The sequence below is a fragment of the Wickerhamomyces anomalus genome (assembly GCF_001661255.1).
Source record: "Wickerhamomyces anomalus NRRL Y-366-8 unplaced genomic scaffold WICANscaffold_5, whole genome shotgun sequence".
NCBI classification, from domain to species: Eukaryota; Fungi; Ascomycota; class Saccharomycetes; order Phaffomycetales; family Wickerhamomycetaceae; genus Hansenula; species Hansenula anomala.
In genome coordinates, this window is record NW_017567114.1 from 1,064,384 (window position 1) to 1,084,728 (window position 20,345).

The following is a 20,345-nucleotide window of genomic DNA, read 5'->3' on the forward strand; positions in this document are numbered from 1 at the left end:
TCTGTATTAAGCTTTACCCAAGTTATCAATTTGTGCCATCAAATCATCATCATCGATTTCATTCTTTTCTTCAATCTTTTCGATACCATTTGCCTGTATCCATGCAACAACTTTATTGACAAAATCTTTATTATTCGGCACGTAATGGCCACCTTGATGTTTCAATAGAGTTTTCTTTTCATCAATACAGGAATCCAACAATCTTATTGAACGACCTTCCTCCACAACAGTATCTAATTCACCAATAACATGCAAAGAAGGTAAATCAATCTTTGAATCATACCAATGGTCAAACTTAGCAGGTTTCAATCTGAACCCACTGAAGAAAACAACCCATTTTAAAGAAGGTAAAGCTTCTTTATATTTAGCCACTATAGCACCACTTAAACCAGCACCTTGACTGAAACCAATGATACCTTCAACTTGTTCATCACCATTCGTTTGGCCCAAAACAAGATCAATAGCCGGTTGGACTTCATAATCATCCATCCCATATGGCCACCATCCGTATAGGTCTAATTCTTCTGAAGATGGATCATGAAGTTGATCGCCTTTCAACTTCATTGGGGCATTGATGTAAATGGATTCATATCCCTGTTTTTTCAAGGTTTTTCGAAGACCACCTGTTTTCCCTGAGAATATTGAGGCCGATTGGGCGTATCCGTGTAGGAATATGACTTTTTTAGCAGACATTTTGAAGTATAGTTGAGGATTGAAGATGGTTAAAAATGTTGAAAAGTTTGTTGATAATGAAATTTTCATAGATAAGTTTTTTTTTCGCGTACATCAAGATTCAAAACCGTTGGGATTTGTTCGTATACTATGTTGAGGCATGAGACTACTACAATAGCTTAACGATGATGTTTATTCAGATGTCACTAACTTTAGCACCGATACTAGTGTCCTGATAAACGTCAAACCTTCTGTGCTGCTCCAAGGGAATCCCAGCTTTCATCATGTCCTGAACACTGGAATCAATCTCAGCATAAACAATTTCCTCTCCTTCACCAGCTTCACACAAGATCTTGCCCATTGGATCTATGATCATAGAACGTCCATATGCAACATATCCTCCACTAACAGTGTCTCTCGCAGGCGAACACATTATTACAAAGCATTCATTATCAATAGCTCTTGCCTGTGCCAAAATGTGCCAATGTAAAGGACCTGTAGACATGTTGAAAGCAGCTGGAACAATCATTGCAAATGCATTATTTGGTGGTCTACATGCTATGCTGAATAACTCTGGGAATCTGATATCATAACAAATTGCCTCACCAACAGTGCCATATCCTTCCAATTCGAAAACAGTGGCCTTGTTACCAGCTGTGAGACTATCAGATTCTTTGAATTGAATTCCATTAGGAATACACATATCAAATAAATGGACTTTACGATGTTTCCCGATTATTTCACCCCTTGGATTGAATGTCACACTAGTGTTATAAATACGCTTGTTTCCTGATTCATCAAATGCCAGTTCTGGTATTGATCCACCAACTAAGAAAATTGATAACTCTTTAGCTAATGATGATAAAAACTTTGTTGTTTCTCCATTTGGTATTTCTTCTGCATACTCTTCGAATTTATCAACTGCGTATGGTGCATTGAAACATTCTGGTAAAATGATAAGTTTGGCATCGTTTGAAGCAGCTTCGATGATGTGTTTCTTTGCATTTTCGAGGTTTTTCAACTTGTTGGTTGATCCCATCAATTGACAACATGCGATCTTGAGTGGTTGAGCTAATGGTGAAAGTGATTGAACTGTCATCGTGTGCTTTGTAACGGTGAAACAGCTTGTAATGATTATTGGAAGCTGACTCCTTTTATATACTCATCTTCCTAAGTGGGTGGATCTGTCCACCTAATCGGCGCTATCTACAATCATTTTAAGTTGCCCATTTATTGGATTACTTACTGCCATCATCACCATCCTCATTCAAAGCTTTCAACACTTTAAAGGCTTCGTATATGATAGCCCATCTAACTGTCATCAAATGACTTCCTATCTCATCAATCATACCTGAAAGGTCACTGGAATAAATGTTCTTCATTGATCTTATTTCATCAGGTGTACCACTTGTAACTAACGACACAAACTTTCTCATAGAAGTTTTAGTATCACTTATTATGGGTTCAACTACACCATCTATTCCCTTGATTTGATCATCGGAAGTCGCAGGGGTATCTTCTTTTGCAGTATACTTGTTCCCACTTTGATCTTTCAAAATTTTAAAGAAGCACCAACAAGTCAAAACAGCTAAATACAAACACCATGGATAATGGAAAGTACCATCAACTTCCCAATTTTCCAAGTTTGTTAGCCCACATCTTAATAATTGAGCAGCATTCATAACAGCTTTGTCTGAAATACCTATCTGATAAACCCATTCAGTAAGTTGTCTTTTAGATTTCAAAAAAGTTGAATCATTGACTGACATCCCCAAGATAACTTTACTACCAGCAAATATTTGCAAATCAATCAGATTTGTCCAAAGGCACAATACAGCAGTATGATACATTGCGTTGTTCGTAGTCAAGTATTTCACAAAAAACGTCTTGTTGGTGGTATTTTCAAAATTGGTTGATATCTTGAGCATTATTCTTCTGCTAAATTTATCAAAATCTTTTTTCCAATGATCATAAGCCTTATTCAATTTAAGTTTCCATTGTGAAGGGTCTATTTGGAAATTTAACGATGTTTGATCTCTTCTCTGCATATCCCAAGCTATCCCCATGAGGCCATGAAGTATCAATACTCTTGATAATGAATTGATATATGGAAGTGATTCTGCACAGTTCAAAAACTTTTTGAGTGTTGACAAGTAAGGTAATGGATGGGTTTCAGAGCGTCTATATCCTAGCCATTCGGTGGAGTCTCTTGAATTCCACAAGTTCAAATCAGATGGTAAATCAACTTTCAATTCAAATGCAGACATACATAAAGTTTGACTGAAAAATGTTGCATGTTGAACGTCCCATAAAAATGTCATCAGTGCTAATCTTTTCATAGACTCCATATGGATCCACGATCTCCATGACTTCTCTGGATCATTCTCATCTACTGGTCCATAGCACTCTGTAGTAGCTGATTCACACCCACTTCGACGAATCAAATTAATAAGTAATCCATGAAACAAATGGGCCATTTCATGTTGCTTTAAACCTGCTCTGCTTTTCCCAAACACTTCAATCAATAATAAAGCTTGCAAAACCCATAATTCTGGAGATGGTGAGAAATGACCAGAGCTGAATAAGATACCGCGTAAGCAGTCATGAATCTTGACTGCTGATTGATGAACCTTTTTAGAACCATAACTTGCGCCAATCAAAATTATACTAGCTAACAATAAACTGTTGACTTGAGATGGATTGAAAGAGATGCAGTGAATCAAAGGGTATGTGATATTAAATTTGGTGAAATAACTGGTGACACATTCCTGTAAGGTATTTGGTTGAAGAATCTCATCTTTCTCACTAAATAATGAAACACCATCTTGAACTGTTGATTTGATGATAAACTTGACTAATCTTGCTCTAGTCTCATTATCCAGGACTGGTATGATAGGCTCTGCATAATAATCGGAGTCAAAATTGTAATTTTCAGCTGAATCAACCCATGCAGAGCTAAGTTTATGAGAAACAGAACCGTGTATATCTTTATTTTGATTGATAAGTGGGAAACCCAAAGGAACTGAAGAGTTGAATTCTTTCAAAAAAGGCGTATCTTCAAATATCCAAGAATAATCATTCAATGTAGTGAATGGTAAATTGAAAGAATGTGCAGTATCAATGAAACCTTCGTGTGCAAATATATTTTCAGCTGAACTAGACGAAAATGATCTTGTATGTGCAACGGGGTGGGAGGTTGTTTCTTCATCAAGGCTATTATTATTTGTACCGGCTGACTCAACATTTGGAGATGGTAAGATTGAAGGCAATGACTCTGCTTCATCGTTTGGTGTACTTGTTGTTTTCGGAGAAATCGATTCGGCCGCCTTCTTTCTCTTTCTCGAAGTGTAACCAATTTTAGGATCCCAGACCCTTTTTCTTGTTAACAAAATACCCATTCCTTTACCTCCAGCTTCTTCATCTTTTTGCTCGTGACGTTTCAAATGACGACCTGGCAAAATGTTAGCCCCAAACTCTGAAAAGTCTCCGTTTTTACATACTCAAAAGGTCCTTTCTGGCAAATTCTGATTCACATCTTGAGCATTTCAGCCTTCTCTGATTATGATTAAGCTTGTGTCTATCCAAATGATCTCTTCTCGCAAAGTTCTTATCACATCCATCTATATCACATCCAAATCGTTTCCCAATCCGCACATAGTCCGTGGCTTCTTCTTGAGGTTGTGTGTATTGTTCCATAACAGTAGTACTCATTGTCAATTGTATCTTAAAAGTTAAACGGTCAACACATTCCACTTTAGCCTTGTAACATGGTCCATCACCCCCAATTATATACCATCACCATCCCCAAATAAAGTTTACATTGATAAGGAAATACCAATGGATATCAATTCGATAAGGAAGCTGATGATCTTGGTCTTTGTTGAAGAGCGCTTCAAGTTCTGTTTTCGGGTCGAATTGTTTTCGAAAAATTTACGGTAGTCTCGAGTTGGTGTATGGATGTTTCTCTACAGTCCAGATAAGATAAGATCTAGCTTTTATTAAATGGGGAAAGACTCTACCATTTGGTAACACCAGCGTCCACAATGATATCCTCACCGCTCATGTAGGTGCTGGCATCTGATGCTAGAAACACACAGGCACCTTGAATGTCTTCTGGATCACCAACACGCTCATTCATAGTGAGGTCTTTCCAACTCTCAATCAAATCTGGGAAAGGTGCTGTCATTGCAGTCTTTATGTAACCTGGACTTACAGAGTTGGCTCTGATTCCATATTTTTGAAGCTCTGCTGATATAGGAGCCACCATAGAACGAACAGCACCTTTTGTAGCACAGTACGCACTTGAGTTTTGTGATCTGATTGCAATATAACTACCCATACTTGCAATGAATACAATACTGCCCTTTGTTGTTTTGTTTGCAATCATTTGTTTAGCAGCTAGCTGGGCACTGAAATAAGCACCTCTTGAATTGATATTGGTGAGTTGGTCAAATTCTTCAAATGTAGTATCTAGAAATGGTAGGTTCTTATTCACACCAGCACAAGGAACACAGATATCCAATTTTCCTTCAAAATCTTGAATAAACTTTGCAAATCCTTCTCTCAATGCCTTTTCATCAGATATATCGCATATATAATGCTTCACTTTCACGTCGTTTGTCTTTGCCAGTTCTTCAACGTCTATAGTTGAATCGATCACATCAAATATGGCACAGTTGCAACCCGATTCTATCAAAGCTTGGGCACAAGCCAGACCTATTCCACGTCCACCACCTGTGACCAATGCAGTTCTTCCTTTGATGTCAAACTATTCGTTAGTGAGAATTGGATGATGAACACAAAGGCAATACTCACCTTATTGAATGTCATGATGATCGTTGTTTTGCTGCTATGAAAGACCAATTGGTTTGTCAATGGCAACCCATGCCATTTTATATGATTCAAATTTCAAACCACATATTTCCTAGATCAAGAGTAATGGATCTCTACATTTGTTGTCCTCTTGAGTCCACGCATCTTAAGTGGACTCAAAAGGTCGAGGGTCTCCAAAGACTCATCAACTCCGCGAACGTACTCTTCAGGATAACGCGTCCTCGAAACTTTAATTACCTCTGCTTCATCTACAGTTTTGAATGTGTATCTTCAATTCAGTAATCTCCATAAAATTTTACTTTTTAGCTAAATCAATACCTAATCTTTTCAAAACTTCGGCTTCAGGAGTTGGTAAGCGTGCTCCTTCTGGGAACGGTGTCTTGGATTTGAAGTCATCAGAGATTTCACCCATGGTAACCCATTCAACACCTTCATGGGAATTGATATATTCAATCAATCTTTCATGCATCAAAATCACATGCGCACGGCCACTAGCATCAGGGTGTATAGTCATTGGGAAAATGAACTCATCATATTCTCGATAGAAATAGTCAAAGTGATCTCTCCATATATCTTCCAAATCTCTTGGATTGGTCCAGCCATGACCATCTGGATTGTTCTTGATAAACATGAATGGTGGAAGATCATCTAAATGCCAATTAGCAGCAATTTCAACTAATCCAATCTCTTGACCTCTGACTAGTGGTTTCATCCACTCATCTGCCTTCTTGGTATAATCAACATTAGTCCAAGTATCACCGACCCTCAACCAGTAAGGTAAACAATCATGATGACTCATGGAATGATCATATTCAATACCATAATCTAACAACATTTCAACACCAGTTTCACTAGTTTCCCACCATGGTGCAACACTACCTTTTGGAGGTTTACCAGCAAATTCAGTTAGTAACCTGAATGTCTTATCAAGAACGTCTTTTTGCTGTTCAAGTGTCATATCAACTGGGTTTTCATGTGAATAACCATGTAAACCAATTTCATGACCTGAATCTCTGACTTCAGCGCAAGCTTCTGGGAAGGTTTCCAATGAATGGCCAGGAATAAACCATGTTGCCTTGATATTGTACTTGTCAAACAATTTGAGTAATCTTCTTACACCAACTTCACCTGCCCAAAGACCCCTTGAAATATCATTAGCAGAATCTTGGCCACCATAAGAACTGTTTTCAATGTTAGCAATTCCAATCAATTGAAGAAAAAAAGAGACACATACCCTAACCAACCTGCAACAGCATCAATGTCAACACCGTATGAAACTAAAACTCCTTGAAACTTGTTAGTCAATGGCCTTGAAAGATTAGACAATGATCATACTTTTTTTACCCATTACCACCTATTATTTTAATGAATGTTTGTTGATAGAATTGTTCAATCGATACAAAAGCTCTGTAAAGACCAACATCTCTTTAAATAACTAAAATCTCCACCAAGGATAATCTTATCGCAACAACTAACTCGAAGCCCCCGTTTAGTGCATTTGCGCTCGAGATCAATCCAAAATGTTTTTGTCCGCTTTAGTGCGCGAACGTTCAAACCAAAAAAAAATATTGCACTTGAACTTAGAAACTTATCTTGAAACTAATAATCTTAAATGTTCACTGATGAAGCTTATATGGGGTAGCTAATCTAATAACCTCTGTATCTAGGAATAATCAAGTCATCTCAACATCCCTAATATAAAAAAAATGGTGAATCCTTCATGGGGAAAGGCATGTACCACATTTTAGGACCATTAAAAATCAATCAAGTTGAAAATGCACATTATCGTTGTTGGTGCTGGACTAGGAGGCTTGAGTGCTGCTATAGCCATTTTACAAGCTGGTCATGAAGTTACAATTTTAGAAGGTGCTCATGAAATCAATGAAGTCGGTGCAGGGATTCAAACATTACCAAATGCAACCAAAATTTTATTTGATTTTGGATTGAAAGATCAACTTTTAAAGCGTGCTACAAGACCTCAATTTGTATACATGAATCGTTGGAAAGGTGATAATTTGACAAAGATGGATTTCCACAAACAAGGTGAAAGGTTTGGCTATCCGTTCTTAGACTTTCATAGAGCTGACTTACAAGCTGTTATGTTGGAAAGAACTAAAGAATTGGGTGCGGAAATCGTTGTTGATGCAAGAGTTGAACAACTCTCTTATGATTTGGTAAAGAAAACAGTCACTTGCACCACCAAGAATGGTGACAAATTCACTGCTGACTTGGTTGTTGGTGCAGATGGTATTAATTCGAAACTTCGTGAATTACTTGTTGGTCACTCTGATCCTCCATCTCCAACTGGTGATTTGGCATATAGATTATTGATTCCTACTGAAAAGATGCTTGATGATCCTGAGCTTCGTGAATTTGTGGAACGTCCTCAGGTTAACTACTGGATTGGTCCCCAGGCGCATTGTGTCAACTATATTTTGAAAAATGGTAAACTTTTCAACTTTGTTTTGTTATGTCCTGATACAGTTCCTGATAATATGACCATTTGTTCTGGTCAAGTTGATGAAATGAAGGAGTTTTTCAAAGATTGGGATCCAAGGATCACTAAATTGATCAACCTAGTCCCAACTGACACTGTTGATAAGTGGAAACTTTGCTACAGACTAGGTATTGATAATTGGTCACATCCTTCAAATATGGTTACACTTTTAGGTGATTCAGTTCATGCTACCTTACCTTATTTGGCTTCAGGTGCTGGTATGGCGATTGAAGATGGTGCTGTCTTGGGTGAATGTCTCTCAAGACTGTCTAGTAAAGAAGAATTATCAAAAGCTTTGGCTGTTTATGAACTTTGCAGAAAGAAGAGAACAGAAAGAATTGTTTCAAGGGGTAATGAACAGCAGTATTTGTACCACTTAGATGATGGTGTTGAGCAACAAGAAAGAGATCGGATTTTACAATTAGATAACCCGCCAACTGGTGAAGCATTGGTTTGGAGAGATGTTGAAATGGCTCCTTGGTTGCTTGGATATAAAGTGAAGGAGGATGTTGATAAGTATTGGTCTAATTCGGATGCTCCAGTTCATGAGATTGCTGCTCTATGAGCTGTGACTTTGGAGCTTTGGAGCTCTAGTTATTTTGCAGTATCTATAATATTATTTGTGCCACTCTTTGAATTTCCGTGCCGTAGTGTAACTACTACTCAAATCGATAATGTTGATCTCATATGTTGTTCTCGCTGGTGGGTGCAACCGTACTTCTGACTCTTAAAACTACAGTGAAGTGTTATGTGGATTTAGATTGTCCCCTTTTATTAATTGATAAGCTGCCAGTTTTCGCGGGTGAATAAATCAAAAAAAAGTGTGTGTGGATTAATTTTTGCGAACTGGACGTCTTCAACTCCATTTAAGACATGTTTCGATAAACAATCATCACTTTCATGTGGACTCTCTAACAAAGTCAACTTAAAATATGATGTTTTCAAACTCATATAAGACCAGCTATATCTGTTCTGCGTTTAAACACGAACTTGGACACTACCAATTCATCAACTGAAAATGGTTACCTCAAAACAAGTGTCTGCTTTATTCGAACCATTTCAACTTGGTTCTTCAAAATTATCCCATAGAATCGCTCTAGCACCATGTACTAGAATGAGAGGTGAAGCAGTTGAAGACTTTTTTGTTCCAGGTGAACTCATGGTTGAGTATTACTCTCAGCGTGCAACAAAAGGTGGTTTGTTAATCACAGAAGCCTGTCCAATCTCTAAGACTGCTGCTGGATATCCTGGTGTTGCTGGTATTTTCAACACTAAACAGATCCAAGGTTGGAAAAAAGTTACAGGTGCCGTTCACGAGAAAGGTGGTGTTATCTATTGTCAATTATGGCATGTTGGAAGAGCTACCTTAGCGCAACTGATTGGTGGTATGCAAGCAATTTCTTCTACCACAACTTCATTGAAAGGTGGTTCATTGGCAGCAGGTGTCAACTTTGAGGACTCACCTCCAAGAATCATGCTGGAACAGGACTTCAAAGATGTTACTAGTGACTTTGCTCAAGCTGCTAAAAATGCAATTGAGTTGGCAGGTTTTGATGGTGTTGAAATTCATGGTGCGAATGGTTATTTATTGGATCAATTTTTACACGATAATGTCAACCAAAGAACAGATGAGTATGGTGGAACTGTTGAAAATCGTTGTAAATTTCCTTTACAAGTTATTGAATCAGTGGTTGAGGCAGTTGGTGCTGATAAAGTTGGTATTCGTCTTTCACCTTATAATTATTACCAAGATACCAAAGACTCAAATCCTAATGAACACTGGTCATACTTATGTCGTGCAATATCATCTCAAAAATCTCCAATCAGTTATGTTCACATGATTGAAGCAAGATTTGATGAAGTCTTGACAGAAGAAGATAAATTGAAATCTTTGGAGGAACAATGTTTGAAAAAGGATACATTCTCTTTGAATAGATTTAGAGATATTATAAAACAGAAAGGTATTCATTTTATTGCAGCTGGTGGATTTGATAAAGATCTGGCTGCCAAGAAGGTTTTAAGTGATGAATCTGATATTGTTGCGTTCGGTAGAAATTTCATTGCCAATCCTGATTTGGTTGAAAGGTTCAAAGAGGATTTGGAGCTAAATAAGTATGATAGATCAACCTTCTATGGAGCTGATCCTCCAAGTAAAGGTTATGTTGACTATAAGTTTTATTCCGCTTAATAAATTTCTTGACGTTTTGTTTGAAAATTGTTTTAGTAGTCAATCGAGCAATTGATTTCAAATAGTACCGCGTTCTTGGATATTATTAGATCAATGGTTTAACCTGATGAAGGAAAGTTTTGCTCTTGATTTTGCTTTTTAGGTAGCAGTTTATTTCGAATCAAGTTACGTCTACTAATGTAAATCAAAGTCAAATCATATATTATCAAACTAGTAATGGTGAAAAGTAATTATGAAGCCATTCAACGGCATCAACCGCATCAGAATCAATTCCAAATGACTTACTTGCCCCTATATACCCATCAGGACGTAAAATAAGCAACGAAACAGAATCTGTAGAATTTGGAAACCATTTCTGAAACGGACCTCTTTCTTCTTGATCATCCAAGTAAACAGTCCATTTGTATGGTTTGAAAAAGTCAGGCAGTTCATTCAACTCAATTTCTTTCTTTGAAGATTCAGTGACAAGGCAAACGGTGAACAATTGTGAGATTGGAGTGTACCTTTTATGATTAATTAGATCCTTTTCAAGTTTAATTTGATTAGAGTCCAACTTTGCAATCCTATAAAGATTTAAAAATGGAGATTTCTGAACCTTTTCACTGAACTTTTGAAGAAACTTTTCACTCATTTTAAAATCTTTTGCAGCAAAGTATAACTTGAACTGACCAAGAGTAGGGACATCTGTTTCCATGTGAACAGGATTAGCGTCAACATATCTGTGAGCATCAACAGGAGGTGGTAAAGTACCCGGCACCAACAGTTCATTATCAGAAGATTTGTTAAGCAGGTTCATATCATATTCAGCACCAATACCAGAGATGAACTTCACATTTTGTTCAAAGTTTTTGGCAAGTTCAACGGGGTCTCCCTTTTTAAAAGCTTTCGTATGGACCTTGTCAAAATTGATCAAATCATGAGCAACCTTCATTCTCTCTTGTTCATAGGTTTCCAGTAATCTTGGGGAGCCAATATTTTTGATAACAAGAGCAAGTTTCCACCCTAGATTCCAACTATCGTGCATTGAGACATTCATACCTTGGGCCGCATTAGCTGAATGAGTATGTGAAGCATCACCAAGAATAAAAGCTCTTGATCTATCAATAAATGAGGTGGTGACACCTTGACGCACTCTATAAATACTGAACCATTCAACTATATCCCACTCAAGTTTAAATGGGCTTATAATGTTTCTAGCCTTTTCCATGATCACTGGTTGCGCTGTTACCAAATCTTCATGTTCAAAGTCACCAGGCAATTCAATATAAAGTCGTGTCAAGCCTCTTTCACGTGGAATCCCTAATATTGTACCATTATTCTGTGATCTGATTACTGTTTTGCTCCAAAAGTCTGGAAAATCTGTGTTCAAGACCCCATCGATGACGGCCCAACGAAGATCAGTTGTATCTGCATTAACTTGACTGTTTGGCATTGAAGCTCTGACAGCAGAGCGAGTACCATCGCATCCAACAATATATTTGGAGCTGGTGACAAAATGTTGGCCATTTGTAGAATCAACAATTTCTGATTGGACTTGATAAGCATTGGAGTCATTAATTGAGTACGAAATGAACTTCTGATTTCTTTCCACCTCAAAATCTCTGAGTTTCAAATCGTTGGTGAATGCCTTTTCCACGATACCTTGATGTAACAATAAAATGTACGGATCTCTAAGGTCAACGACCGAGGGAAAGTGATCCTCTCTGCCTGTTCTCACCAAATCTGAACCATCTGTGCTTGGGTTCCAAAAGGTAATATCAAAAATTTTGACACCTTGAGATTCAATCTGTTCCAATAACCCAAGTTGTTTAAATGTTTCCAAAGTCTTTGGTTGGATCCCATCTGCCCTACCTGAGGAAGTTTCACTTGGTCTATCATCAATAATTTTGAACTTCACACCAAGTCTAGCTAAAACAACACCTAACATCAACCCAGCGGGACCAGCACCCACAATCAACACATCAGTATATTCTTTTGTTTCTAATGTCATCTTTAGATATTATCATTAGCAATGAACTTCTCGAGCTCCTCGACTCTTCACTATGTGATCTGGATTTCTTTGGTTATTTTATAAGATCATCAAAACAATCATCGTAAGATCAATAACCCCAGAACCAGCTACTCAATCCGTCCATCTTTTGACTTATCAAAGTTCATATCAATACCCCATTCTTTAGCCTCTAGAAGAATCCCACTTTATCCTTTGTTCTTATCTTCAACACCATTAGAAGCCCAAATATTGTTGAAGAGTATTGATGTTTCGCGAATTGTTTACAAATTTTTTCAAGTGGACTAGATCTTGATAAGACCCACGTATCCAATCTTATCGACCGTCTAAAGTGGGACAATGATGCTGGTCTCGCTCCGTTGGTGAGCTGGTTGCATTGACACACAGTCATACTTGGGAAAAATAGCGGATGTAAACGACCTTGGACATCGATAAACCACTCAGTGCTAAGATGGTTCAAGTTGTTCAAACTTTATCAGTAACTGTTGATACTTTAGATGGGTGATTACGAAAATAATATCTATTTCATTCAAGTATCAAAGGTCAATGTATCATCTGTGTATAAAAGTAACTATCAAAGACCTGGTTGACTCTTATTTGTTAAATTGTGTTTGTTTATCTTTGTTATAGTTTGAAAGATGAGTCTTGACAAAGAACTTGGTGTTACTGCTGTTAAATCTAGTTCAGCATCCGCTGAAGAAGGTGCTCTTACTGAGTCTTACTACATTGATCCTGCTCTCCAAAGAAAATATGTGAGAGAAGTTGATTTTAAAATCTTGCCAGTTATTGCGGTTATGTACTTTTGCAGTGCTATGGATCGTTCCAATATTTCTAATGCTTTTTCTGATGGTATGACAAAGGACTTGAATTTTGAAGGGCAGGAATATTCCTTGTTGTTGTTATTGTTCTATATTCCAGCTGGTATTTTTGATCTTCCTTTCAATATTTTGACTAAGAAGTATGGTGCTAAATGGGTCTTGCCATCTTTGATGATCTCCTGGGGTGTGTTAACTATGATTACTGCTGCTTGTAAGAACTTTGCAGGTACTTTGGTTGTGAGATTATTGATTGCCACAGCTGAAAGTGGTTTCTTTAGTGGTTGTGTCTTTTATATGACCCTTTTCTACACTAGAGTTGAGCTGGCATTTAGAATTGCTTTATTTGTTACTGCTTCAGTTCTCGCTGCTGCATTTACTGGTCTTTTAGCTTACGCTGTTTTCCAGATTGAAAGTACAGCTCTACATGGTTGGTAATATTTGTTCTTAATTGAAGGTGCAGCAACTGTTGCAATTTCATTGTTTGCCTATTGGTGGTTACCATCTACGCCATCAACATGCAGATGGTTTTCTCCAGAGATCAAGGAAGTTGCAAGATTAAGACATTTGAAGAATGGTAGTAACCAAGTTGACTCCAAATTTTCATGGAAAGAATGTAAAGAGAGAATTATGACTTGGCAATGGTGGGTTTACTTTTGTATTTCATTTACTTATCCTTTACCTTGGACCACTGCTTCTTTATTTTTAACTCAAATTATTGGTCGTTTTGGTTTCCATACTGTGAAGACTAATTTATGGACAGTTGCTCCAAATTGTGTTGGTGCAGTCGCTGTTCTTTGCATTGCCTATTCTTCTGATCATTTCCGTGAGAGATCATATCATTTATGCTTTGTCTTGTCCCTTTCATTGGTTGGTTTGATTATTTTGGCTACTGTTGATGGTTATGAACATAAAGCTGTAAGTTATTTTGCTTGTTTCTTATTATGTTGTGGTGCTTATTGTCCTTCATTCTTGGTTCATTCCTACCATAATAATAACAATTTGTCTGAATCTTCAAGAGCTTTTGATTCTGGTGTTTTCGTCGGTTTAAGTAATTTGGCTTCTATCACAGCTAGTGCAACTTTCCGTACAGAATATGCTCCAAATTATACACCAACTATCATTGCAACTTGCGTTTCAGCATTTATCTGTTTCTGCTTGACTTTTTTCTTGGGTACATGGCAAAAACTTGAAAACAAGAGAAGAAATAAAGAACAGGGAGTTGAGTTGAGGGCAGAAGATGTTGATACTAATCAATTAGTTAATGGAACAGCTGATCCAAGATGGAGATATTTCACATAGGTTATTATCATCAATGACACATTCTTCATTATGCTACAATACTTCTTTATATAGTGATTTTTATTGGTTTTAAGATATGTTAATTTGGCTCAATCTGTACAAATCTCCGGTTGAATTGTATGGGCTCCTAAACAGGCCCGGTGTCGGTCACGCGATTCTATTGTACTCCAAAAATGTATGTACGTACACTTCAACTATGACAAAGAACTATAAATAATACATTCTTTCGCTGGAGTTGATTCAATTGAAAGGGTTACAGCTATAATTTTCTTTGAAATAGCTTGTAAACATGGCAACATACGCTGAGAAAGACTTTGACTCAAAAAACTACGTTGTCAATAGGCCTGGATATCCAAAGGAACTATTTGACGCTATTTTTGAATACCATCAAGGACCCAAAGTTTTGGCTTTAGATGTTGGATCTGGACCTGGAACTGCCTCCTTTCCATTGTTGGACTATGTTGACAAAGTTTTAGCTACTGATCCATCTTCGGTGATGATTCAACCTGGTGTTGAGTCAATTACCCCAGAATTGAAAGATCGTATAGAGTTCAAAGTGGCACCAGCTGAAGATTTGAGCAATGTTTTACCAGAAGATAACAAAGTTGACATAATTATTAGTGCTGAAGCTTTACATTGGGTGAAACACGCTCAATTTTTCAAGGAAGCTTCCCGTGTTTTGAGAACAGGTGGTACATTAGCATACTGGGGTTATGTTGAGCCAAGATTCATTGATTTCCCAAAGGCTAATGAAATCTATGAAAAATATGTTTATGAGGACCCAAGATACATGGGTCCTAAGTGGGTTCAGCCAGGGAAGAACTTTTTAAGATACTTTTTCAATGATGTTCACATTCCCACAGATCAATTTGAAGCAATTGAAAAGCACGACTACTATCCAGGTATAACAGAAAAACACACAGCATACTATCATGGCGATCACAACTATACAATGGCAAAGTTCCTTGATTATTTACAAAGCTGGAGTGCTTACCATACATGGCAAAAGGAAAATCCAGGTCAAGATATTGCAGTTCTTTTCGTGAACGAATTGAAAGAAACGTTTGGCTGGACAGATGACACCGAGCTCAGAGTTGAATGGGGTACTGTATATGTTTTAGCTAGAAAGTCCTGAGCTTCCATAATGGAATATATTCAGATCTAACTTGTTTCTTGAAGCGTATTTAAACGTACTTTTAATATTTATGTGTCAGAGTGGCCATGCTAGACTGCGTCCCTGACCATCGACCAAGACTTATCTGATTCGGAGAAAAAATCTATAAATTTCATCCAATTTCATAATTTACAACTCATCAATTCTTCATAAAGGATAGATCGATAGACTAGACAATGTATCCAGGTCAAACAAGACAGCAAAATACTTATAACGGTGGCCAATACGCACCTCCTCAAGGCCCTCCACCTCAAGGTTTTGCTCCTCCACCGGGCCCTCCTCCAAGTGGATATGGTGCTCCACCGCCAGGTCCTCCTCCTAGAAGTTATGGCCCACCATCAGGCCCTCCGCCAAATGTTCAAATGCAACAACAAGCCTACAATTCACACCAAGGTCAATATAGTTTTCAAGATCCTCGTAATGGCCAACATACAACTTTTGATAGACCACAAGCACCTCCACCACAACAAACTCAAGTCATTGGTAATGGGTACAGTTATCAATATTCTCAATGTAATGGTAGAAGAAAAGCTTTAATAATTGGGATAAACTACATTGGGACAAAAAATCAATTGAGAGGTTGTATTAATGATGCTAATGCTATGTGTAAGTTTCTTATTGACAGATTTGGTTATAAAAAGGAAGATATTGTCATGTTGACGGATGATCAAAGAGAAATGGTTAAAGTCCCAACGAGAGCTAACATTATAAGGGCATGTCAATGGCTTGTGTCAGAGGCTAGACCAAATGATTCTTTGGTTTTCCATTTTTCAGGACATGGTGGTACTCAAAAGAATCTTGATGGTTCAGAAGAAAGTGGATTCGATAGTACTATCGTTCCTGTTGATTTTGAAGCAGCAGGTCAAATTATTGATGATCAATTACATGATCTCTTAGTTCGTCCATTACCACCAGGTGCAAGATTAACAGCATTTTTCGATAGTTGTCATAGTGGTTCTGCTTTAGATTTGCCATTCGTTTATTCCACGAAAGGTGTTATTAAAGAACCAAACATGTTGAAAGCAGTCGGTTCAAGTGGATTGAGTGCAGTCATGAGTTATGCACAAGGTAATATTGGAGGTGTTGTATCTTCGTTAAGTGATGCATTCACAAAAGTTTCCCGTGGTGGTTCACATAATAGAGAGCAGGAAATTGCTAGAAATTTCTCACCTGCCGATGTTATCATGATTTCAGGTTCTAAAGATGAACAAACTTCAGCTGATTCGACTGAATTTGGTGTCGCTACTGGTGCTATGTCGTACTCTTTCATCAATGTTATGGCTTCACAACCTGTCCAAAGTTACATTTCATTGTTGAACAATATGAGAGCTGCGTTGTCAGGCAAGTATTCTCAAAAACCACAATTGAGTGCCTCACATCCTATTGATGTGAACTTGCAATTCATTATGTGATGATGGTGATGGTGATGGTTATAGTGCGGTTGATATGTGTAATAGAAGTACACGGCTTAATATTTTGCATTGTGTAAGGTTATTTAATAGCACGGGTTATAACTTAAAACTCTTTTTTTATTTAAACCTCATTAACTCAGTTGTACAATCTTTTTTTATATATAGGAGCTTGTGCATTCACTTTGAGAAAGAATCCTTCAAAATGAATAAGCACAAGTGTATTATCAAATCAAATTTAATCAGTGTATGGATATCTCAGCCTACTGTGGATCTATTCTTGATCAGCAGCTTCTTTGGATTCAGCTTCCTTTTTAGCTTCAGCTTTAGCAACGGCTTCAGCTTCTTTAGCGTCTTGTTTAGCCCAACCAGCTTCTAATTTAGCAATCTTTTCTTTAGCAGCTTCAATGTTTTTCTTGGTAGTTTCTTCTTGAGTAGCAGTGAAGGTTTGTAATTTAGATTTCAAAGCTTCAACGGTTTGTGGGACATCATCTTGAGATAATGGTAATGGGATTTCTAAATCACCTAATGAAGAAATAACATCTGGTTCCAAAGTAAATTTCTTTGAACCTTTTTTACCCTTTTTAGATGATTTATGTGGACCTGAACCAGCAAAGAACAAATTATCGTCTTTCTTGATGATTTCATCTTCAGTACTTTGTTCAATAACTCTACCTTGTCTTTCAGTAACAAAAGTGGACTTTTCTAAAGCTGATTTGTTTGATTTGGTTGGTTTAACGTAAGATGGGTCAAAAACATTCAATAAAGTATGAACAGTGTCAATTTCTTCTTCAAAAGCTGGTTGAGTTGCTTCAGCCAAGATTTTAGAAGTTTTACTTGAACGTTCAGATTTTTCCTTTTCAGCTTTAAGCTTAGCTTCTTCATCAGCAACTCTTTTTCTTTCATCAGCTAAAGCTTGTTTGAAATGTTTGTATTGTTCATCAAAATCAGCTCTAGTCTTTCTGATAGAGTTGTAAAGGGCATCTTTTTCTTTTTGTAAAGCGTTACGCTTGTTGTATAATGAAGTTCTTTTATCGTTGACTGATTTGTTGTCTAAATTCAATTCATCTAATTGTTTTTGGATTGATTCATATTTAGCAGAAACTTCTTTTGAGTTTAAACCTGATAATTCTTTCTTCAATGCAGCAATTTTTTCCTTATCAGCATCAATTGATTTTTGTTGGGTTTGAATACCGGAAAAATCTTTACGTAATTTACGCAATGAAGTGATTTCTTTAATAGCTAAACGTTCTTCAACTAATTTCATATCACCTGAAGAAATGTTATCATCAATTTTCTTAATTCTAGCATCAATTTCTTCAGCAGATTTGAAGTTGTTCTTTGAAGTGGTGGCTTGAACTTCTCCAATTTTTCTTTTCAATGAAGCATCGATTTCCTTGATCTTGTTGTTGATTAAATCACGTTTACCTTTGAAATCAGCTTGAGTTTTTCTTAATTCATTCAATTCACCAATCAAGGTTTTACGTTCATTGGAAACTTTTGGATCAGTAACAGCTTTTTTCAATTGAGCATTGATTTCAGCTAAGGCAATATCTTTTTGTTTGATTTCTTGGTTTATTTTGGCAAGAGTATCATCACGAACTTTACTATCTGGACTTTTGATAAAACGTCTTTGAACACGAGGTTCATTAGAGGTGGCAGAAAATGAGTCTGAAGACATGTTAACTCAAATGATCGAACTGTGAAGTTAGCTGTTAGTACTGGTGGTCCATTCAAAATACCTGGCCGAAGAGAGATCTTGGTGAGTTTAAAGGATCAGAGCTTTTGAACACATGATACCATTCAAATCGAAACCACCAATGTTGAGGAGCACTCCCAAAGAAGAAAAGCAGGACCAGCAATCTCATCCAAACTGCACAAAAGAGCACATGTATACTTACTAGAAGAGCAAATCAAGTTTGACAACGAAGCTGGAAAAGAGTGGAACGTCTGCTTTGGATTACGATACACACCTTGATCAAACTGATTTTTCAACGTCGAGAAAATCAAAGAAAATGACGTGGCTTTACCAGGAATTCGAAACGTAAACACGCGAAAATAATTTTTTCTAGTTAGGTCTCAGATTTACTGTGGAGTTTATAGAACATAGTTGTGACCGTGCTGAGAATTACTTCTAAAATTCTGTTGATAATTTTCAACTTTTTAAACGAGATTCTTGAGACAAATTCAGAAGTTGTGCTTGAACTTTGGTCTGAAGACGTGGTTTAATAAGCTGTGAATCATATTGGAGAACCTGAAGTTAAGAGAGACAGTCCTTCGTTTGACATATCTGACAGGTATTTATTTATTGATTTGAAAACTACGAAATATAATTCAACCTCAAACATCAACATAATCCAAAAAGAAAAGAAAAACATGTCAACCACTCAAACACTCACATATGCCCAACTTGTTGAAAGCTTAAGTGCTGAAGATATTTTGAGAGAATTTCCAGAAATCGTCAACTTAGCTCGTATCACTGGTGCTCCAACTAGCTCAAGTTCAAGTGAACAAACTGACGATCTTTTCAACGGTCATGATGAAGAGCAAATCAAATTAATGGATGAATTATGTATCGTCTTGGATAATGATGATAAACCAGTTGGTGCTGGTACAAAGAAACTTTGTCATATTATGGAAAATATTGAAAAAGGTTTATTACATAGAGCATTCTCTGTGTTTTTATTCAATGATGAAGGTAAATTACTTTTACAACAAAGAGCCACTGAAAAGATAACGTTCCCAGATATGTGGACAAACACATGTTGTTCCCACCCTTTGGCTGTTCCATCAGAGCTGGGCTCTGATTTACCAACTTCTATTGAAGGTGTCAAAGTTGCTGCTCAAAGAAAATTAGAACAAGAATTAGGTATCAAAGCTGAGGATGTTCCATTAGAAAATTTCAAATTTTTGACCAGAATTCATTACAAAGCTCCAAGTAATGGTAAATGGGGTGAACATGAAATTGATTACATCTTGTTCATTAAAGCTAACCCAACAGTTGTTCCAAACTTGAATGAAGTTAGAGATTATCAATACGTTGATGCTAACGAATTGAAAGAATTGTTCAAGAAACCAGAGCTACTATTTACCCCATGGTTTAAATTAATCTGTGAAAGTTATTTATTCAAATGGTGGGAAAGTTTAGATGATTTGGATAAATTTAAAGACGACAAGATCAACCGTCTTCTTTAAGGTATTTTACAATCAATAGTCACATACATAGCAACACAGGTGAACATTCACCGTATCTAATAGAATCAAAAGTTAATGTTTACCTTCAATACGTAGATTCAAACGAATTGTACACAAAACTCAAATGTGACTCTGGATATTCCCAGTCGCGAGGGTGGGCCGGCCGAGTCAAATCCGATACCCGGACACCAGAAGGCATCCCACGGCCGCGTATACGAATCAAATTTTTGGTAAAGGTAAGTGCTTAAAGAT

At 37.1% G+C, this 20,345-nt stretch overlaps 13 protein-coding genes across 13 annotated transcripts; 6 read left to right on the plus strand and 7 right to left on the minus strand.

Annotated features, from left to right (window-relative positions):
- Positions 1-6: 6 nt before the first annotated feature.
- WICANDRAFT_64478 (alpha/beta hydrolase) lies at positions 7-693 on the minus strand (the record flags this gene model as incomplete). Its single annotated transcript, XM_019183745.1, has 1 exon — positions 7-693. The coding sequence occupies one exon, from the start codon at positions 691-693 to the stop codon at positions 7-9; it is 687 nt and encodes a 228-aa protein (XP_019037547.1).
- A 175-nt stretch (positions 694-868) lies between these two features.
- WICANDRAFT_80486 (carbon-nitrogen hydrolase family protein) lies at positions 869-1,771 on the minus strand (the record flags this gene model as incomplete). Its single annotated transcript, XM_019185071.1, has 1 exon — positions 869-1,771. One exon carries the CDS (start codon positions 1,769-1,771, stop codon positions 869-871), a length of 903 nt encoding a protein of 300 aa, XP_019037548.1.
- A 139-nt stretch (positions 1,772-1,910) lies between these two features.
- WICANDRAFT_64480 (uncharacterized protein) lies at positions 1,911-4,383 on the minus strand (the record flags this gene model as incomplete). Its single annotated transcript, XM_019183746.1, has 2 exons — positions 1,911-4,123; positions 4,173-4,383. 2 exons carry the CDS (start codon positions 4,381-4,383, stop codon positions 1,911-1,913), a joined length of 2,424 nt encoding a protein of 807 aa, XP_019037549.1.
- Positions 4,384-4,687: 304 nt separating this feature from the next.
- Positions 4,688-5,502, minus strand: WICANDRAFT_80488 (uncharacterized protein; the record flags this gene model as incomplete). Its single annotated transcript, XM_019185072.1, has 2 exons — positions 4,688-5,440; positions 5,488-5,502. 2 exons carry the CDS (start codon positions 5,500-5,502, stop codon positions 4,688-4,690), a joined length of 768 nt encoding a protein of 255 aa, XP_019037550.1.
- A 298-nt stretch (positions 5,503-5,800) lies between these two features.
- Positions 5,801-6,853, minus strand: WICANDRAFT_64482 (polysaccharide deacetylase family protein; the record flags this gene model as incomplete). Its single annotated transcript, XM_019183747.1, has 3 exons — positions 5,801-6,686; positions 6,740-6,791; positions 6,841-6,853. The coding sequence occupies 3 exons, from the start codon at positions 6,851-6,853 to the stop codon at positions 5,801-5,803; spliced, it is 951 nt and encodes a 316-aa protein (XP_019037551.1).
- A 401-nt stretch (positions 6,854-7,254) lies between these two features.
- Positions 7,255-8,883, plus strand: WICANDRAFT_96017 (uncharacterized protein; the record flags this gene model as incomplete). Its single annotated transcript, XM_019186508.1, has 1 exon — positions 7,255-8,883. A coding segment is annotated over exon 1 (1,147 nt), but the record flags the coding sequence as incomplete, so codon positions are not given.
- A 137-nt stretch (positions 8,884-9,020) lies between these two features.
- On the plus strand, positions 9,021-10,190 carry WICANDRAFT_34069 (alkene reductase; the record flags this gene model as incomplete). Its single annotated transcript, XM_019182146.1, has 1 exon — positions 9,021-10,190. The coding sequence occupies one exon, from the start codon at positions 9,021-9,023 to the stop codon at positions 10,188-10,190; it is 1,170 nt and encodes a 389-aa protein (XP_019037553.1).
- Positions 10,191-10,395: 205 nt separating this feature from the next.
- Positions 10,396-12,180, minus strand: WICANDRAFT_85406 (uncharacterized protein; the record flags this gene model as incomplete). Its single annotated transcript, XM_019185888.1, has 1 exon — positions 10,396-12,180. One exon carries the CDS (start codon positions 12,178-12,180, stop codon positions 10,396-10,398), a length of 1,785 nt encoding a protein of 594 aa, XP_019037554.1.
- Positions 12,181-12,782: 602 nt separating this feature from the next.
- On the plus strand, positions 12,783-14,315 carry WICANDRAFT_70275 (uncharacterized protein; the record flags this gene model as incomplete). The annotated part of the gene is made up of 2 exons (XM_019184198.1): positions 12,783-13,443; positions 13,471-14,315. The coding sequence occupies exons 1-2, from the start codon at positions 12,837-12,839 to the stop codon at positions 14,313-14,315; spliced, it is 1,452 nt and encodes a 483-aa protein (XP_019037555.1). The 5' UTR covers positions 12,783-12,836.
- Positions 14,316-14,604: 289 nt separating this feature from the next.
- Positions 14,605-15,450, plus strand: WICANDRAFT_33923 (class I SAM-dependent methyltransferase; the record flags this gene model as incomplete). The annotated part of the gene is made up of 1 exon (XM_019182127.1): positions 14,605-15,450. One exon carries the CDS (start codon positions 14,605-14,607, stop codon positions 15,448-15,450), a length of 846 nt encoding a protein of 281 aa, XP_019037556.1.
- Positions 15,451-15,665: 215 nt separating this feature from the next.
- On the plus strand, positions 15,666-16,901 carry MCA1 (Ca(2+)-dependent cysteine protease MCA1; the record flags this gene model as incomplete). Its single annotated transcript, XM_019185073.1, has 1 exon — positions 15,666-16,901. One exon carries the CDS (start codon positions 15,666-15,668, stop codon positions 16,899-16,901), a length of 1,236 nt encoding a protein of 411 aa, XP_019037557.1.
- A 271-nt stretch (positions 16,902-17,172) lies between these two features.
- On the minus strand, positions 17,173-18,579 carry BFR1 (Bfr1p; the record flags this gene model as incomplete). The annotated part of the gene is made up of 1 exon (XM_019185074.1): positions 17,173-18,579. The coding sequence occupies one exon, from the start codon at positions 18,577-18,579 to the stop codon at positions 17,173-17,175; it is 1,407 nt and encodes a 468-aa protein (XP_019037558.1).
- Positions 18,580-18,840: 261 nt separating this feature from the next.
- On the plus strand, positions 18,841-20,144 carry IDI1 (isopentenyl-diphosphate delta-isomerase IDI1). The gene has a single exon (XM_019182591.1). It carries the CDS (start codon positions 19,275-19,277, stop codon positions 20,091-20,093), a length of 819 nt encoding a protein of 272 aa, XP_019037559.1. The 5' UTR covers positions 18,841-19,274; the 3' UTR covers positions 20,094-20,144.
- Positions 20,145-20,345: the final 201 nt, after the last annotated feature.